General features: G+C 42.6%; 1 protein-coding gene across 1 annotated transcript in view; it reads right to left on the bottom strand.

The window, feature by feature from the left end:
* Nucleotides 1–4,856: 4,856 nt before the first annotated feature.
* trmt61a (tRNA methyltransferase 61A) overlaps nt 4,857–17,038 on the bottom strand; it is a 31,664-nt gene continuing 19,482 nt past the window's right edge. The window contains exon 4 of the mRNA XM_079261842.1: nt 4,857–5,300. Within this exon, the coding sequence (XP_079117968.1) occupies nt 4,987–5,300 (314 nt within the window). The 3' untranslated portion in view covers nt 4,857–4,986. The remainder of the gene's footprint in view (nt 5,301–17,038) is intronic.

Below are 17,038 nucleotides of genomic sequence, written 5' to 3' on the forward strand. Positions count from 1 at the left end.
TGGATGGCTTTGTATTGAAGTGCAGACATTCAGGTTTAATTCCAGAAAAATAAATCAAGTTGGTTTTAATGAACCAAACAGACTCCTTTCATTTAATTTGCTTTTATTTTAATATAATTTATTATTTTATTGTGATTTTGCTATTTGTGTTGTATTTTCTGCTTCTTTACACCACCTGTAATGCTGTTGATGTTTCACGTAAAGCAGTTTGAAGTGTCTTGTACATGAAAAAATGTTTTATATCAGTGACATCTAATGTTAATGAATATATTACTGGAAAGGAATTGTTTGTTTTAAATACCTTGTTGAGACAGTGAAGTCTGGAACAAAAGGACGTCACCAAACACTGGGTTCCTCCCATGTGATCTGCTGTCTGAACCTTACTGCAGGGGTCTACAGCTGCTGTTTGTCAGGTTTTCTGCTTAAAGTTTTGTCTTTAGCAAATGAAATTCACGGTCGTTTGGGTTGAGATGTGACCCCATCTGTTCTGCGAAGCAGCTTTGCTGCATTAAGCTGAATCTGAGCGAAATAAAACCTTTTACGGTTCATAACTCATCCATCAGCTCCTACCTTCTGTCACATCAAACACCAGTGACTCAGAGACGTTAACAGCCATGTCTGCCTGTACTACCTCTCTTTTTACAGAAGACGTTATCGATTTATTTGCATGTTTATTTAAACAGGAATAAACAGCATGCTATGCTTACAGGTTTCCGGCTGAGGCTTATTTGCATCCCTCATCTGAAAGTCCAAAGTGCGTGTGCAAACATGATCTAGGCTCATAATGTTTAATGTTGACACAGTTCATGTCTGGTGTTTACATAGAAATGCAGATGAGCAGCCAAATGTTCAACATCTTGCTGACAGTTTCCACTCACTGCACCTCCAGGTTTATCTTCATGACTTTTATTATCTGCATCACTTCTGGATTGTTTTCATCTGCATGCAGCAACTTGACATGACCATGACCACAGAGCTGTCACCTGGGTTGCCCAGCAGATCTCCGGATGGGTTGTTGTTGATTTTTTTTATTCTCTTCCCATGAAGCCGTTCTTTTCTCGCCTGCTTGGGATCAGTGGAGAGTTAAAAGGGTGAAATTTCTCTTCCGCTTTCCAGCAGACACCTAAAGGTTTTAAGGGGAATGTGACAGGGATTTGCAAATAATAATTCCCTCCATCTTGACCACTTGAAGAAAAGCAACCGTAAAGCGTGATACTGCCACCACCATGCTTTACAGTGGGTGTGCTGTTCTTCTGGTGATATGAAGAGTTGCCTTCCTTCCTTCCTCATGAGACCAGAACAAACGTTCCCCACATATCTTCATGTCTTTTTTATGGTTTTTCTCTAATTGTTACCAGGCTTCTGTATTTTGCTTTATCTGCAAACCAGCCTAGTTAAACAGAGGCATCTCAGTTAAGTAACTTATCAAAGTAAAACTATTCAAGCAGTCTCACAATGGGGCAAATGTGGAGGTTTTACACTTTTATCTCCTTTTCTTCATGATCCGTACTGGCTACTGCTGTAATCCATCCATCCATCTTCTGCTGCTTATCCGGGGTCGGGTCGCGGGGGCAGCAGCCTAAGCAGGGAAGCCCAGACTTCCCTCTCCCCAGCCACATTTGCCAACTCTGCGGGGGGGATCCCGAGGCGTTCCCAGGCCAGCCAAGAGATATAATCCCTCCAGCGTGTCCTGGGTCTTCCCTGGGGTCTCCTCCCAGAGGGACGTGCCTGGAACACCTCACCAGGGAGGTCCAGGAGGCATCCTGACCAGATGCTCGAGCCACCTCAACTGGTTCCTCTCGATGCGGAGGAGCAGCGGCTCTACTCTGATCTCCTCCCGGATGATCGAGCTCCTCACCCTATCTCTAAGGGAGAGCCCGGCCACCCTGCGGAGGAAACTCATTTCAGCCGTCTGTATACGAGATCTCATTCTTTCGGTCACGACCCACAGCTCATGACCATAGGTGAGGGTAGGAACGTAGATCGACTGGTAAATCGAGAGCTTCGCCTTCTGGCTCAGCTCCTTCTTCACCACGACAGACTGGCGCAGAGTCCGCATTACTGCAGACACCGCTCCGTCCTTCCCTCACTCGTGAACAAGACCCAGAGACATTTAAACTCTTCCACTTGAGGCAGGACCTCACTCCCGATCCGGAGAGGGCAATCCACCCTGTTCCAGCTGAGGACCATGGTCTCAGATTTGCAGGTGCTGATTCCCGTCCCATCCCTGCTGTGATCCAGAGGTGGGAAACTCCGATCCTGGAGGGCTGCAGTCCTGCAAGAGCTTCCCTGCTGCTAGACACCTGAGACACATCAGACTATCAGCAGACTTGTGCAGGCCCTGTTGATTAGTCAGGTCTGTTGCAGCAGGGAAACTCCTCACACTTGCAGCCCTTCATGACCGGATTAACTCACCCTGTTGTGATCAATGATCCACTGAAATGTACAATAGTACTATAAAGATCCTTCATCAGTAAGTTGTGAGCAGCTGCAACATTTTCCAGTCCCACCTGTTTTATTCTCTAGTCGGAGACGGAGCAGATCGCTGAAAAGAAATCAAGTCGAAAGATCATCGAAGCTCCTTTAAGCTTCTGTTACTTCCACAAATACACAAAATGGAGTAATACTAAATACTAAAGATGGCTAAAGAGGAATAGATGCATCTCAGCAGCTGTGTTGTTGGTTCAACAGTTAGCTGCTGAATAAAGGGGGGGGGGGGGGGGGGGGGGAATTAAAGCTGCATTCGCTCACGTTCAGCCACTAAGAAGAGGAAAAACAAGCCAGCAAGCACAATAAATGCTCATTTAGCTTCTTTTATCGTCCTAATGAAGATAAAGTCTGGCATTCAGGTTTCTGCAAACCTCTTACGTAATCTGCTGCTGGATGGATTTTCTGTAAACACAGCAGTTCATGTAAGAAATTACTGTTTATATTCACAAAACTTTATTTATATAGAAACAATTACTGGTGCATGAGGTTTCCACGAAGTTAGATGTTTTCTGCTCTGACAAGGTAAAGGCATAAAACGAACTCAGACTGCATCACATTTTACAGAAAGAGTCTGCTAACAGCCACCTCCTCATCAGGGAGCATTAGTCACCTCCTCCTCCTCCTCCTGCCTGCTGATGTGGGAATACAACCCAGACGGCTTGAAACACTGACAGCCATGTGATTCAACAGGACCCATTCAGAACAAGTTCCCGCCTAAGGAACATTTTTACTGTCAGGTTTTTATTTCTGCTTGTATCTGGAACTTCCCCTCGGGGAAGAATAAAGTATGGATGTATCCGTCTCACCCCGGCGAACACCAGTAAGCTCAGGATGAAACTGCTAACCAGTCGCTCCAAAGGCCCCTGAAACCAGCGGCGCTGGTTAATAACAGAAAACTTTATGGAGAACAGATTTTCTCCAGCGAGGCATTTTCTCCACAGCGTTTCGCGAAGATAAATCCTGTTTCAGACGATGAAGGAGAAAAATGATGATTCCTGGGCTTCCCTGTGAACCGGAAGGTTCTGAGTGGGACCAGTCATGTTGGTTATGTAAGAGAGACAGAAGCCTCCGGTTGCCACGGCGCTTCCGCTGGTCGCGTTTCTCTTCATGTTTTTACCATTTATCTGTTTACTAATGGAGCCGCGACCTCTGAATCCTGGTCTGGGTTTAGCAGGAGGAGCGGTACTGGTCTGGGTTTAGCCGGAGGAGCGGTACTGGTCTGGGTTTAGCCGGAGGAGCGGTACTGGTCTGGGTTTAGCAGGAGGAGCGGTACTGGTCTGGGTTTAGCAGGAGGAGCGGTACTGGTCTGGGTTTAGCAGGAGGAGCGGTACTGGTCTGGGTTTAGCCGGAGGAGCGGTACTGGTCTGGGTTTAGCAGGAGGAGCGGTACTGGTCTGGGTTTAGCAGGAGGAGCGGTACTGGTCTGGGTTTAGCCGGAGGAGCGGTACTGGTCTGGGTTTAGCAGGAGGAGCGGTACTGGTCTGGGTTTAGCAGGAGGAGCGGTACTGGTCTGGGTTTAGCCGGAGGAGCGGTACTGGTCTGGGTTTAGCCGGAGGAGCGGTACTGGTCTGGGTTTAGCAGGAGGAGCGGTACTGGTCTGGGTTTAGCAGGAGGAGCGGTACTGGTCTGGGTTTAGCAGGAGGAGCGGTACTGGTCTGGGTTTAGCAGGAGGAGCGGTACTGGTCTGGGTTTAGCAGGAGGAGCGGTACTGGTCTGGGTTTAGCAGGAGGAGCGGTACTGGTCTGGGTTTAGCAGGAGGAGCGGTACTGGTCTGGGTTTAGCCGGAGGAGCGGTACTGGTCTGGGTTTAGCCGGAGGAGCGGTACTGGTCTGGGTTTAGCAGGAGGAGCGGTACTGGTTTAGACGCCTGCTGATGCTCCAGCTTGTTCTGGCTGACTGGGGAGGTGTACATAATAAAAAGGTGAATTTAATAATCTAAACATTTCCACCGACATCAGCAGCTGCTGTGATTTAAAACTTTAGTGTTTTTATTTCTGAGGTTGTTGAACGTTGAGAGGAAGAGGAGCTTCAACTGCTTCGCCGTCCGACACACACAACCCTCCACCCGGTTCCAGATTGATCCGGGTTACACATCCAACAGGCTGCTTGATGCAGCGGTTTAACAAAAACAAAACACAAATCCTCTGAAATGTTTATTGCATTTCTTTAAACACAAAAGTGCAAACAAAGGATTTATGCAAACAAACAGAATTTATTAAAAGTTATTTAATAAAAAAGGAGAAAATCAGAAATGATCCAGCGTTAGAAATCCTGATCTTTGCAAATTAAACTTCTTGTCAGTTCGGTTTTCGCTCCTGCTTGATGCAAGCACAAAGCGGTGATGCAACACCTCACTGTAAATCCGCTTGGCGCGGCGGCGCCTGCTGGGGCCTGGTGGCGCCTGGTACCCCCTCCTACATTACCACACGTATAAATAAGAGAGGCAGATTATAAGCTTCTGTTTTAAGAATAAATGAAGGTAATTCCGGCCACGAGCTTTAGGTTCTGGGCTTGGTAGCGAAGGTAAGGTACCCTGTGTGGCCGGGAATTTCTCTGGGCGTTGTCGTGGTCTTAACGGCGACAGAGGCGTGGCTTGGAGCGGCAGGCGGAGGCAGCTCCTCCGTGATGTCCGACTCAGCCCGAGTGGAGGGGTCGGGGCCGAAGTCAGGGAGTGGCAGGGAGACGGTTCGGACGTCGTGGACTCTCAGCAGGACCTCCAGGGTGCTGATCTCCTCGAAACCCTGATCAGCCAGCACCTCACACGTCCTCTGAACCTGCTCTATGCACGGCGAGAAGGAGCACAGTCGACCTCCTGCAGGAGACAGAAAGGCAGATATAGCTAAAATAACTCATCAGCCTGCAGTTAAAGCCAGGAGGCGACATCCAGGAAATGGGAAGACACATGAACCCTTTTTCCACCGTCTGAAGTCAAGTCAGACATAATGTCTTCTGTTGTATCTCAGTCAGGATTCGCTAAATGATTTCTATTTGTTAAATGCCAAAATAAAAGCCGAGGATATTTCAGAGAATGACTAAAGACAGATATTTTACTCCGCCTCCCTTCTAAGTACACATCAATGGGAAACCAAGGTTCTTCCAATGTGGATGCTACTACTCCAGCCGACAATCATACCTCCAGATCAAGCAGCAACCTCCAGCAGTTAAAAGTGAAGCCGATGCGGAAGTACATACAACTGCAGTTCCCCCTTCATCCACTAGGGGCTGCAAAACAGAGCAAATCCCCATAGACTCCCATGTTAAAAAGACCAACTTCACAGCAGAAATAAACATGTTTACAGCAGGAATAAACATGTTTACAGCAGAAATAAACATGTTTACAGCCTGGTTCAAAAATCCATTTTCAGTTTAACAGGTCACGTTTACCTTCATGACAACTGTGGGGGGAGTGAATTTTTTTTCCAACTCTCCCGTTTAAAGGTAATTTAATCTCGAATTTTGGCTTATTTAGGGGCGTGTCCTTTTGATTGACAGGTACCTGATTTCCTGCTTCAAGTAAGAAGAACGTAGAACAACCGTGGTTTTTAGCCAGTTAACAACGTGACTTTGCTTTAGCCCCGCTTACCTCCGTTACCTGGTTAGCTCCTGTTATCTCCAGGTTAGCTCGGTTAGCTCTTAGCTACAGAAAGCTCGGAGTTCACTCGATGTCAATCATCCAGCCCCCCTTCTCAGCTCCACCTCTTTACCCACATTTGTATTTTCCAGGTGAGATGACGTGCATGCCCCTGCCAAGATGGCGATGGTAGGGACCGCCCACTGAGCTTCAATTCAGCTCTTCAGAAACCTATGGGTGACGTCACAGAGGCTCCGCCCATCTTTTTATATACAGTCTATGCTCCAGATTCAGTAAATACTTATTTTCAGAATGCAGTTTATCTCTGAAGCCAAGCTGTAATCCAGTAACAGATGCTGCTGCAGGAAAAACGCTCCTGTTACATCAGCAAGGGTCTGGAAAAATAGTCCAGTACAGTCGCTGGTACACAGGTCTTTGATAATAATAAAAAAAATAAGGTTTTAGGTCTTTAAATGGTTAAACAATGTGGGAAAGCTCAGCTGATGATGTAAAGGGTTTAGGGGCTTCTGAAATGGTTAAAGGAGCTATACCTGGTCCTGCCCAGCTTAACCGCTGTAATCCTCGCCCCTAACTGTTGTTCCCAGCGAGAAACGCCCCCTACTCTCCGTTACCCACCCCAGTATGGGGAAGAATGATTGACACTTGACACCAGCTCGGACTGGGTTCGAGAGGAATGGGACCAGATTTCCAGAAAACTATTGATAGAATCTTAAAAACAAAATGTTTGACCAAAGTTTTTCAGTTTAATAGGTAATGCTACGATACGTGCACATGCACCACATGCAAACTTTTGACTCTGAAAAATGTACAAACACATGATTAATGTTGTGTTTTAGTAATCCTAACTGATGTAAGACTGCAGAGGTTTAGAGCACGTTCACATCAGCCTTTGTGATCCGAATCAGAGTCCGTTTGCTTGGAAAGTCTGCTTTGTTTGGGGAAAGCAGTGCCACGTTTTGGTGGGAACAGGGATATATTATTCTAATGGTTTGGCTCGTTTTACTAAAGCATGAACACAATCTCAATCCACATGGATACACATGCCTACAACTGAGCCAAGTCCTCAATCAGACCGAGTCCAGCGGACTATCCTGATGTGGATGCACCCTGAAAGATCAATGTTGTGCATGTAGCCAACGAACATTATTGGTCAATATCTCTGTATTTTGAGAAATTTTGTGAAACAAACACTAAAAAAACTGCTGTTCATTTGAGCTGCTTTTCCACTAGGTTAGCAAGTTTATGATGTTAACGAAATATAAAAGCAATGACTCATTTTTGACACCATGACATAAATGTAAATGCACCCTTAGTCCGATTTAACTTCAGACATTGAGACAAAAGAAAAGGTTTACACAGATTAGGTCAGTTTTTTCCCCCCCATGTACCTGACCCTTTCGTGTGAAAGACCAAAACAGAGGGTTTGTTTTCTGACTGCAACAACTTATCATTCAGACTGATGAGGAAACATTTCACCCTGAGATTCGTCTTTGCATCACTGCTGATCTTAAAAGTTTTTGTCTTCCCTAAAAACATCACCGAACAAAGAAAAGAACCCAGATTCCTGAACCTGAGAAGTGATAAGAACACATGTAGCTGGGGAAACGCACTATTAATAAATAGTGTATTAATTATTTTATTAATTTATTATTTTATTAATTTTTTATTTATTTTTATTTTTAAAAATTTTTAATTTTTAAAAAAAATAAATTTATTAATTTATTAATTAATAAATAATTAATAAATAAATACTACAACTCTATTAATAAAGTATTTATCTTGTGCTGAAAAGTAAATCTCCTGCTGAATGCAGTCCTGGAACCTGCTGGGCTCCATGCTGGAGTTTGTGGATCATCAGCGGATGAGCCGGTGATCTAATGAACCGCTCGCCTGCTGGCGGCGGCCTCTCGTCTGTAAATGAAACCCTGCAGCGATCGTGGCAGGAGATCGGCGCTCGCAGCCAAGAAAACTTTTCACTGGCTGACCTGAAGAGTGAAGAATGTGACTCTGTGCTGCAGCTGCAGAGGACGGAGGTTCAACTTCAAACCACAAACTTGCACAAAACGGATACTTTATTAAGTACGCCTGCACCAATATCTAACAGCCAATCACGTGGCCGAACTCAGTGCCTTTAGTCATGTAGACATCCGGTTTGTTTTTCAGGTGCTTTATAAATAAACAGCGTTGAACCAAGACCACTTGGTACAATGCTGAAGTTCAAACGGAGCAACAGAATGAGGAAGAAAAGAAGATTTAAGTGAATTTGTTTGAGTATTTCAAAAGCTGCTGATCTACTTCAATTCACCCTGAGCAAAGAATCACACCCAGTGTCGCTGGACTATGCTCACAAGAGCTTATCAAGCGAGTGGGTTTGGTTCAAACTCAAATCTGAACGTGTTAAACCTACAATGCTCTCAGAAATGTGGGTTTTTATTCAGCGGTACAGTTTTTGGCTCCAAGCATAAAACTAAACCTGTTCTGATTTAGGACATTTAAACCCTGGATTTTTTGAGGACCTGATCCCCTGTCATGTTCCTTTGATCGCCAGTTTTACATTTTTATAACCTTCTGAGCAGCCAAAGGTTGGGGAAAATGTGAGGAGTTCAACTTTTACGTGGATTGCCGGATGAGAAATGGTTCCTGCAAGAGATGAGGTTCGAGTCTGCAGAGGGCAGCCTTGTTGAAGAGTCTGCTAAACATTAAGACTTCAGCATGTTTCGGATGACTGTCGTTCCTTTGGCAAACAGGACCACCATTCTCCCTCGAAACGGCAGCAAACTTAACAGTCTCCAAGCAACCAGGTCAGACATACAGGGAGAGGCTGGATGATCATTAAACAAGGGCGTCTCCAGTGGTTATTAATACAGCTGAATATAACTGAACGTGTAAAACTGGGAGCAATAAATGGGTGAAACTATGATATCTCATGATAAAGTTCACATTTCATTTTTAGCTCATGTGCCACGTTTGCTTTATGACTGCTGGATTGCAAGAGCAGAGAAGGAGGAAGGGGTGGTCTTAGGGTTCGTCTCAGAGCAGCTGAACAGGCGACCGGGCAGCAGGCCAAAACATGAGGAAAATTACAACTCAGAGGAAGGAGTGGGGAAAAAAAGGAAGAAATGTTTCTCCTCTGGTTTTGCACGGTGTTGCTGCAGAGAAACAGACCGCAGCTGATGTTCCCTGAGCCTTAGAGACCAGAGTAAACACTGACAAGGAAAATCCTTAAAACGAGGCGACTTTCCACCAAAATCTGCAGGCAATGGAAGCGTCTTTTTTTTTTTTTTTTTTTTTTTAAAATCCCCGAGCTGGGTGGAGGAAGCAATGACATTCTTGTTAACTGGAAGAGTTCAGGGGAAAAACATCTTTAAAACAAAACTTCACAGAGGCTTAACGGGCTAAATAATTCTCTGCAGAATAATCTGACCAGACGGCCGCTTCACTCAACTTTGACCCCTTTTGGATTCAGTTTGCACCGTTTGATTTGATCAAGGATGGGGACAAAAGGCTGTAAAAAGTTCACTTACAAATCAGATTTACAAGTATGGGATTCATTCTGCAAGTCTGAAAATCAATCTTTTACTCGACTACTAGAGAACCAGTCAGATGTTTCTAATCTCTGGTCGTCGTGAGCTACCATCCTGAAGGTTTTAGTGAGACACATGACAAGTTTATTGGAGAACCATAGAAACAGTAAAATCTACAGGATGGTAGCTCTTAGGGGTGGGAAATCGAATCGAAAAATCGAAAATCACGATTTTTTGCTTCACAATTTAAAAAGGGTTTTTTGTTAGTTAAAAAATCCATTTAAAAACTCCATTATAATTTTTTTTGTCATTTTTATTGTTTTTATTGACCTTTTTACTCGTCGTCTTGGGCGTTATAGCAGCAGAATGATGGTCTGGCTACTGTATTTTTTTTCTAATTATAATAAAGAAAAAGGACTTGCAAAAAAAAAGGTTTTGTACATTTTTTCTTTGTGTTTAGTCTAGAAAAATCAGCAATATCGAGGAATCATGAGAATCGCAATTTAAATTGAATCGGCACCCAAAAAAAATCAGACTTTTTATCGAAACAAAAGCATATCCTATCAGTCGTTGTAGCTCTCGAGGACCAGAGTTGGTGGTGAGAAACTAAAAAAACTTTTTACATGTGACATTTAAACACACGGACGTAGCCGCGTTGACAACCCACAAGGAAAAAGGTACCTAAATGTGTTGCTTGTAGCAGAAAAAAAGAGCTGCTAGAGGGGTCTGAATACTCTGTAAATATAGCAGCAGATTCTCTAAGTTGGTACTAAGCTACCAGCAGGGGTGTCCAAAGTTGGTCCTCGAGGGCTGCTGTTCTGCAGGTTTTCGCTGTATACCTGCTCCATCACACCTGGCTTACATTAAATGGATCCAACACAAAGAAGTTCTGCTTTGTGGCTTATTGAGTCAGGTGTGTTGAAGCAGGGATGCATGGAAAACCTGCAAGAGGACCAGAGCTGGACTCCTCTGCAGTACCAGTTTTGTGTGATTTAAAACTGGGTGCACCATCCCAATTTAACATGCACAAACTTTCGAACCCTGCAAACCAATCAGAAACAGAGGAAGGCTACCAGTTTCTGTCCAAACCAAACTTTACGATGCAATAAGACATAGTTGGACCCACCCAAACAAGACCACACGGTCATAGTTTTCGTAAGCAGAGTTGGTTTATGGAAACTGGAAGGTTTATATCTGGAGATATACAGCTAACTTCGTAAAAGTGTTTAAATGTTTTATTTGTCCCTAAAAAGATTCACTTTAAAGCGGCTCCATGACGCTATTTTTCGTTTTCTGAGCTTTCTACAGTGTTATAGTGATGAATCTCCATCAGACATATGAGCAGAGCCGTTTTTTTTAGAGTTTTTTTTTTACCGTATTTTCACGACCATAAGGCGGATTGTACTAAAAGGTGCAGTCTCAGTTATGTGTGCCATTACTGTATCTACTACCAGCAGTTGACCAATCAGACGGAGCCTGCAGGCAGGACAGTGGGCGGAGCTTTCTCTGCTCGCTTGTTTCTGACAGAGGCTGATTTAAGAGGATCAATATAAGATAAATGACGGGGTTTGTGAAAAATGCTGTATTATTTCTCGCCCTTCTGGACTTGCATATTAAAATAAACTAGACTGAAATGTGCAGAATAGAGACACTTTAAGGCGATGCGGCAGACACGCCGGCCTTGGTTAGACGGCCGTATCAGTATTTTTACACATAACTTAACATTTGGTTGTGGACATAGAATAAGCAGTGCATTCTCTGATTGATTGAGAATGAGAGAATTTTGATTTGTTTGTGAGAAGGTATGTTAAAAATGCTCTGTACTTGTAAGACTGACTTGTATTGTTTGTTTTTTTTACTTGTTACGTATAATTGTGGTCTCAGACTTGCAGTATTTACTGCGCGTTCTCTGTCTTTTACAATACTTTTCAAAGTTTTACTTTTAAATGTTTAACAGATCTGGTACCTCTGCTTCTTTCTGAGCTTCTGCACCGTCACCATCCTGTTAGAGCTCTGAGATCTGAAAACCCGATGCTTTTAATAGTCCTTCAGACTCGACTCGCAGAGACAGAATCTTTTCCACAGCAGCCCCCAAACTCTGGAACGGTCTTCCACTTCCTGTAAGGTCTGCTAGAACTCAACTACGCCTTGATCCGTTCTGTTTTCTTTGTACTGTATTGTCTTTTTTTATTATTGTTTTATGCTATTAGTGTTTGTTTACCTGAACTTTATAAAGTTTGATTTGTAGTTACAGATTTGTAATATTGTACTTATAGACTGTTTACTGTTACTTCCTGACTTGCAGAATTGATCCATATGAGTAGATGAAAGTGTAAGTATCAGAACTTGTCCGTACTCCAGCTCCATGTTTGTATCAATGGTGAACTGGAGAAAACATCCAGTTTTAATGGAGAAAAGTAACTGAAACCTCTTCATGTGAAGCCACATCCAGCAGCTCCCTGCTCGCGGCAATACCCAGTATGGTAATGGGACTGTTTCTACAACAGGGGTCTGGCAGCACTTGGTTCATCTGGATCTGTGTGTGTGTGTGTGTGTGTGTGTGTGCTCATAGAGGGAATGTGTAGCAGTGGCACCATAAAAGGGAGTCAGAAGAGGTGGGAGAGTTGCAGGGCAGCATCCTCGCTCCTCCTTACATTCCTCTTCATATTGGGGCTTACTTTTTATAATCATGCTGCCTTTGTGTCTCTTAGGAAAATCTGCACACCCTCTCTCTCTTTTACAGCTCAAACAAACAACAGATTCTGTGCATCGGTCAGTCTTTTTCAAATGGGGGTTGTTTACATTGTCAGAACCTGTCTTAATATTACATTTATATACCACATAAAAATGTTTACCATCTCCAGGTTTACATGGTCTTCTGTGGATTGTTTTCCATCACGGCTTCAACTGCATGACTTGAATCATTTCCCCTAACTTTAAAACTGGTTTATTAAACCTCTGATGTTTTATTTCTTTTTAATTCAGTCATCATTTTGACTCTGCCATTAATGACTGCATTAATTTTTCCAATAAACTTCTTTTCACTGAAATATTTTAAAACCAGTGTCATTTTCTCTAGTCTTTTATATGTTTGTGCATTTTGCAGTCTCTGGTGACCTTCACAGGTAAAACCAATGTCAATGCACAAAGAAACGTCATGAAGTCATCATGCATTATTATTTTCTTCTACTTTTTTTTGTTCATAATTCACTTAAACAACTTCACACCTGCTGAAAAACTGCCAAACACTCTGTTAAATTCCAGTTTAATTGAATTTAGGGTTATTTATTATACATAAAAACAACATAAATTATGTTTAACTCTCTTATAATGATGGCCTAAGTAATTCTTTCTAATCGAGCCAGATATCAGTCTTTTGTGTTTTTATAAAAACTTGAAAAAAAATGACATATGCCATTATTTTGAGAGGGTGATCACATGAAACATTAGGGGAGTGGGGCTTTAGTAATAGTGTCGGGCATGTCAACGATCAGCAGCAAAGCTGCTTTGACTGGACTTGTAGCTTTTATGTAAAACAGTTGCTGACATCAAAACTGAGGCACCTTTGCTGTCAAAAATGTCCCACTGACTTCCAATTAAACCTACATGTATTTAAACTCACTTTCGTTGCATGAAACAACATCCAATCTGCATAATTTTAATCACAGAAATGATTTCCCACACCAACAAATCAATGTTAGCGTCAAGAGAGGATTAAATTTGAGGATGACACAAGGATTACCTTGTGTACTGTAAATATTTTTGTTATAACAAATCAAAATAACAATATCACTGGTTTCCAGTTTGTTGACAAACAAAAACTGGGAGAGTAAAGTTGGCAACAACTCTACAGGTGACCCAGTTTTGTCACAGCAACTAGAAAAGATTAAAGGGTTAACACAGAGTGGTACATTGTGGTCAGTAGAGATTGTCACGAATCATAGAAGTCAATACGGGTGTTAGCACCAGTTTCGACCTTTCCGCTGTACTTTTATGCAACAGATACACATGAGCTGCAGCATGTGAATGAATTAAATATGTGAACATTTTACATATCTGTAAATGCCAACTGTGACTAGTCTGAGAAAGAAATGTACTGAAATGTGCATTTGTGGTATGAAGAGAAAATGTGTTGACCTGTTGGTTATTACGTCAAACATTCAAAACATAATTATATGCGTTCAGAAGTCAACAGACCCCTCAGTGAGTCGAATGCCTGTCTGGACATGTTTCAGATCCTGGTTGCCACAGCGACCTCATGCTTTCTGCATCCCTGGCTGAGTTTATGTTCAGCTGAAGAACCAACGAGCATGACTGATGGTGGCAGAGCTCCACGCTGAGGCTGGAGGTGATGGATAAGGTCACAGGCCGTTGTTATGGTAAAGTTTAGCTTCAGTCACCTTCCTGTGTGCGAGGACAAGTCACTGAGAAGTTGTCATTTGATTGAAGTAATCGTTTGCCACATTTATACTGAAAGCTTAAATATCACTTAAAGGTCCCAGATTATAGATTTTCTGAACAATTCTATCTGGGTGTCAGCAATGAGGTTCAGCAATGAGGAGGGATTTTTTTTTTTTTTTAACTCACCCGTTAAAAGGAAATTTAATCTTGAAATTTGGCATATTTAGGGGCGTGTCCTTTTGATTGACAGGTACCCGATCTCCCGCTTCAATTAAGAAGAACGTAGAACAACCCCGGTTTTTAGCTGGTTAACAATGTGACTTAGCTTTAGACCACTTATCTCCATTAGCTGGTTAGCTCCTGTTATCACTGGGTTAGCTCGGTTAGCTCTTAACTACAGACAGCTCGGAGTTCGCTCAATGTTAATCATCCACCATGATGCTCACAGCCCCCCCTCTCGGCTCCACCTCTTTGCCCAGATTTGTACTTTCTGGACGAGATAACACACGTGCCCCTGCCAAGATGGCGATGGAAGGACCCGCCCACTGAGCTTTAATTCAACTCTTTAGAAACCTATGGGTGACGTCACGGAGGCTCTGTCCATCTTTTTATATACAGTCTCTGGTTTTACCCCAAATTCAGCCTTTGTCCTTAATTTCAGCAGTTCCAAAAAGGCCTCTGGTGAGATCTACTGAAAACAAGTAGTTTCTGTGTCTGAACTTTTCAATGTTCATGGTGAACATGGGGGGGTGGGGTAAATGTTAGCATCCTCTACCGAGTGGAGCGGTTACTTCCCTTCTTAGGCCTTGTCTATACGTAGCTGGGTTTTTGTAAAACCAAATATTTTCCCTCCTCCGATCAGTAAAAAATGAGACCACACAACCTTGTTTTCCAAAAACAAATCTATCCACACCTACATGCATAAACGCGTTAAGAACATTCATAAGCATATCAAACCTTTAGGCAGCAGTAGCACTAATCCCGTCGAATCAGAATGACCTTCCATCTCCCGTCACTTCCACAAAACATGCCTCTTACGTGATCTGGTTAGGTGGCGAAAAATAACCATCCTTAATCTTGCCCTTCACCGTTGCTCGTTTATGTGGAGCGGTATTTGAACACAATGCACAAGGAGAACGGATAATGCCAACACAGTTCAGGACATCCATGCTGTTGTAATGAAAGGTCGCACATGTGGCATCATGGTATTTTCCGTCGCAGACGGTCACATTTGAAAACCCAAAACCCCGCGGTTATATATGTCCACATGCACACGTGATAACGGGGTATTTGCATATCTTCACTTTGGTCGGAGGTTTTTAAAATAATCATTTTTGATTGCATAACTATGTTTTCGTATGGATGACAGGACAAGTCAGAGAAAAATATCTTCTTTATGTGAGATGTGTGTCCAAGCCTCCAGACTGTTTGTGAAAACCAGTAACAAACAAGTGAAAGCGGTTAAAGAATTTAATCATTTTTGGGTCTTACACAGACAACGAGGACACATACGGCTGTTAGGAAAGCTTTAGCATGCTAATTTTTCATATTTTAAGACCTTAAAATGTTTCCATTGAGGATCCTCACTAATTCCTTTAAAGTTAATTATACCTGATACATTATTACCAGGGGTGTCAAAGTCAACGCGTTGATGATGCGTTTTGCAAATCCCTTTTAACCACAGCTTTCAAACTCCAGTCCTCGAGTCCTCGAGTCCTGCAGGTTTTTGTTGTCTCCCTGCTCCAACACGCCTGACCGAAATGAATGAATAGGTTGACAAGAAGCTTTTGGATCCATTGGATTTTAAATCAGGTGTGTTGGTGCAGGGAAACAACAAAAACCTGCCGGATGCGGCCCTCCAGGACTGGGGTTTGACATCCCTGCTTTTAACCATGCTGTATTTCTTTAAAATGTGTGCAATTAACACTCATACCATTTGCATAGTTTCAGGAAGTGATGCATAAACGATGTTAGAGTTCTGAAGCAGAAATGGCCATAGAAAGGGTCTTTTACGCCAACAACTTAGCATTAAAGTTCTCTGAGATGATTCTCTGGACAAAACCAAGGTCATTTTATAAATTACTGTCGGCGTACAGTGGCATATCTCAAATATCGTGTGCTGAGCGGCATACAGCCGACTCAGAGAGACTCACAGGCAGACCGTGATGGAGCTTCCATCAGAGATCGCCTGATAAATCCATAAGCTGCAACCTTTCACCAGCTGATCTGGATAAAATAAAGAAGTTGGAAACAGCGCTGCAGCTGGTTCAGGCCATTTTAAAGTCGGTCTGTTTTGATCTTTCAATGTATGTTTTATTTTTAGATATTGTGTCATGTATTGTACTGTGCCCAAATATTTTGAATGACTGACATTACCAATCATTACATATTTAAGTTAAAAAAAATGTTTTCAGGGTCTTTTCTTTCTTCAAGATTTCTTTCCAACGGTCCCTTTAGCAAATCTTTGACTGAAAATCTTAATCTTTTATCTGATTCGTTACCTTTACCAAGGTGGAGGTCATGTATTTGGCAGCATTGGTTTATCAGTCTGGTTGTTAGCAATATAAGTCAAAAAGTTATGAATAGATTTTAATTGCATTTTCAGGAAATCTCAGACATAGAAAAAGGACAAACTGAAAAGGATTTTGAGGGTGATCCAGATCATCATTTGGCTTTGGGAACTTTTTAAAGGATTCTTTACGATGAGGAAGTTGTGTTCAAAATTATTGACCAAAAAAAAAAAAAAAAAAAAAAAAAAAAAAGAATGGATTACAGGATTACTGGTGGAGATCTGTGCAGAGTACTTGTCGTTGCGTCCTGTTCAAGTGGATGTTTACAAGTAATTGCTTTTGTATACTGGAAACGTGCAGCCAGATATGTGAAGTCAGGCTGGAGGAAGTGGGTTTAGATCGATTTATGGGACGACGAATATAACTCAAGTCTCAGTCTGAAGAGTTAATGTGCATTACGACACAGAAACAACAGCTGCAGTGCATTAAGTGCTGCTGGATTGTTTCATTAGGTAGATCTCAG

Source organism: Telmatherina bonti (genome assembly GCF_933228915.1).
Source record: "Telmatherina bonti genome assembly, chromosome: 22".
Taxonomy (NCBI): domain Eukaryota; kingdom Metazoa; phylum Chordata; class Actinopteri; order Atheriniformes; family Telmatherinidae; genus Telmatherina; species Telmatherina bonti.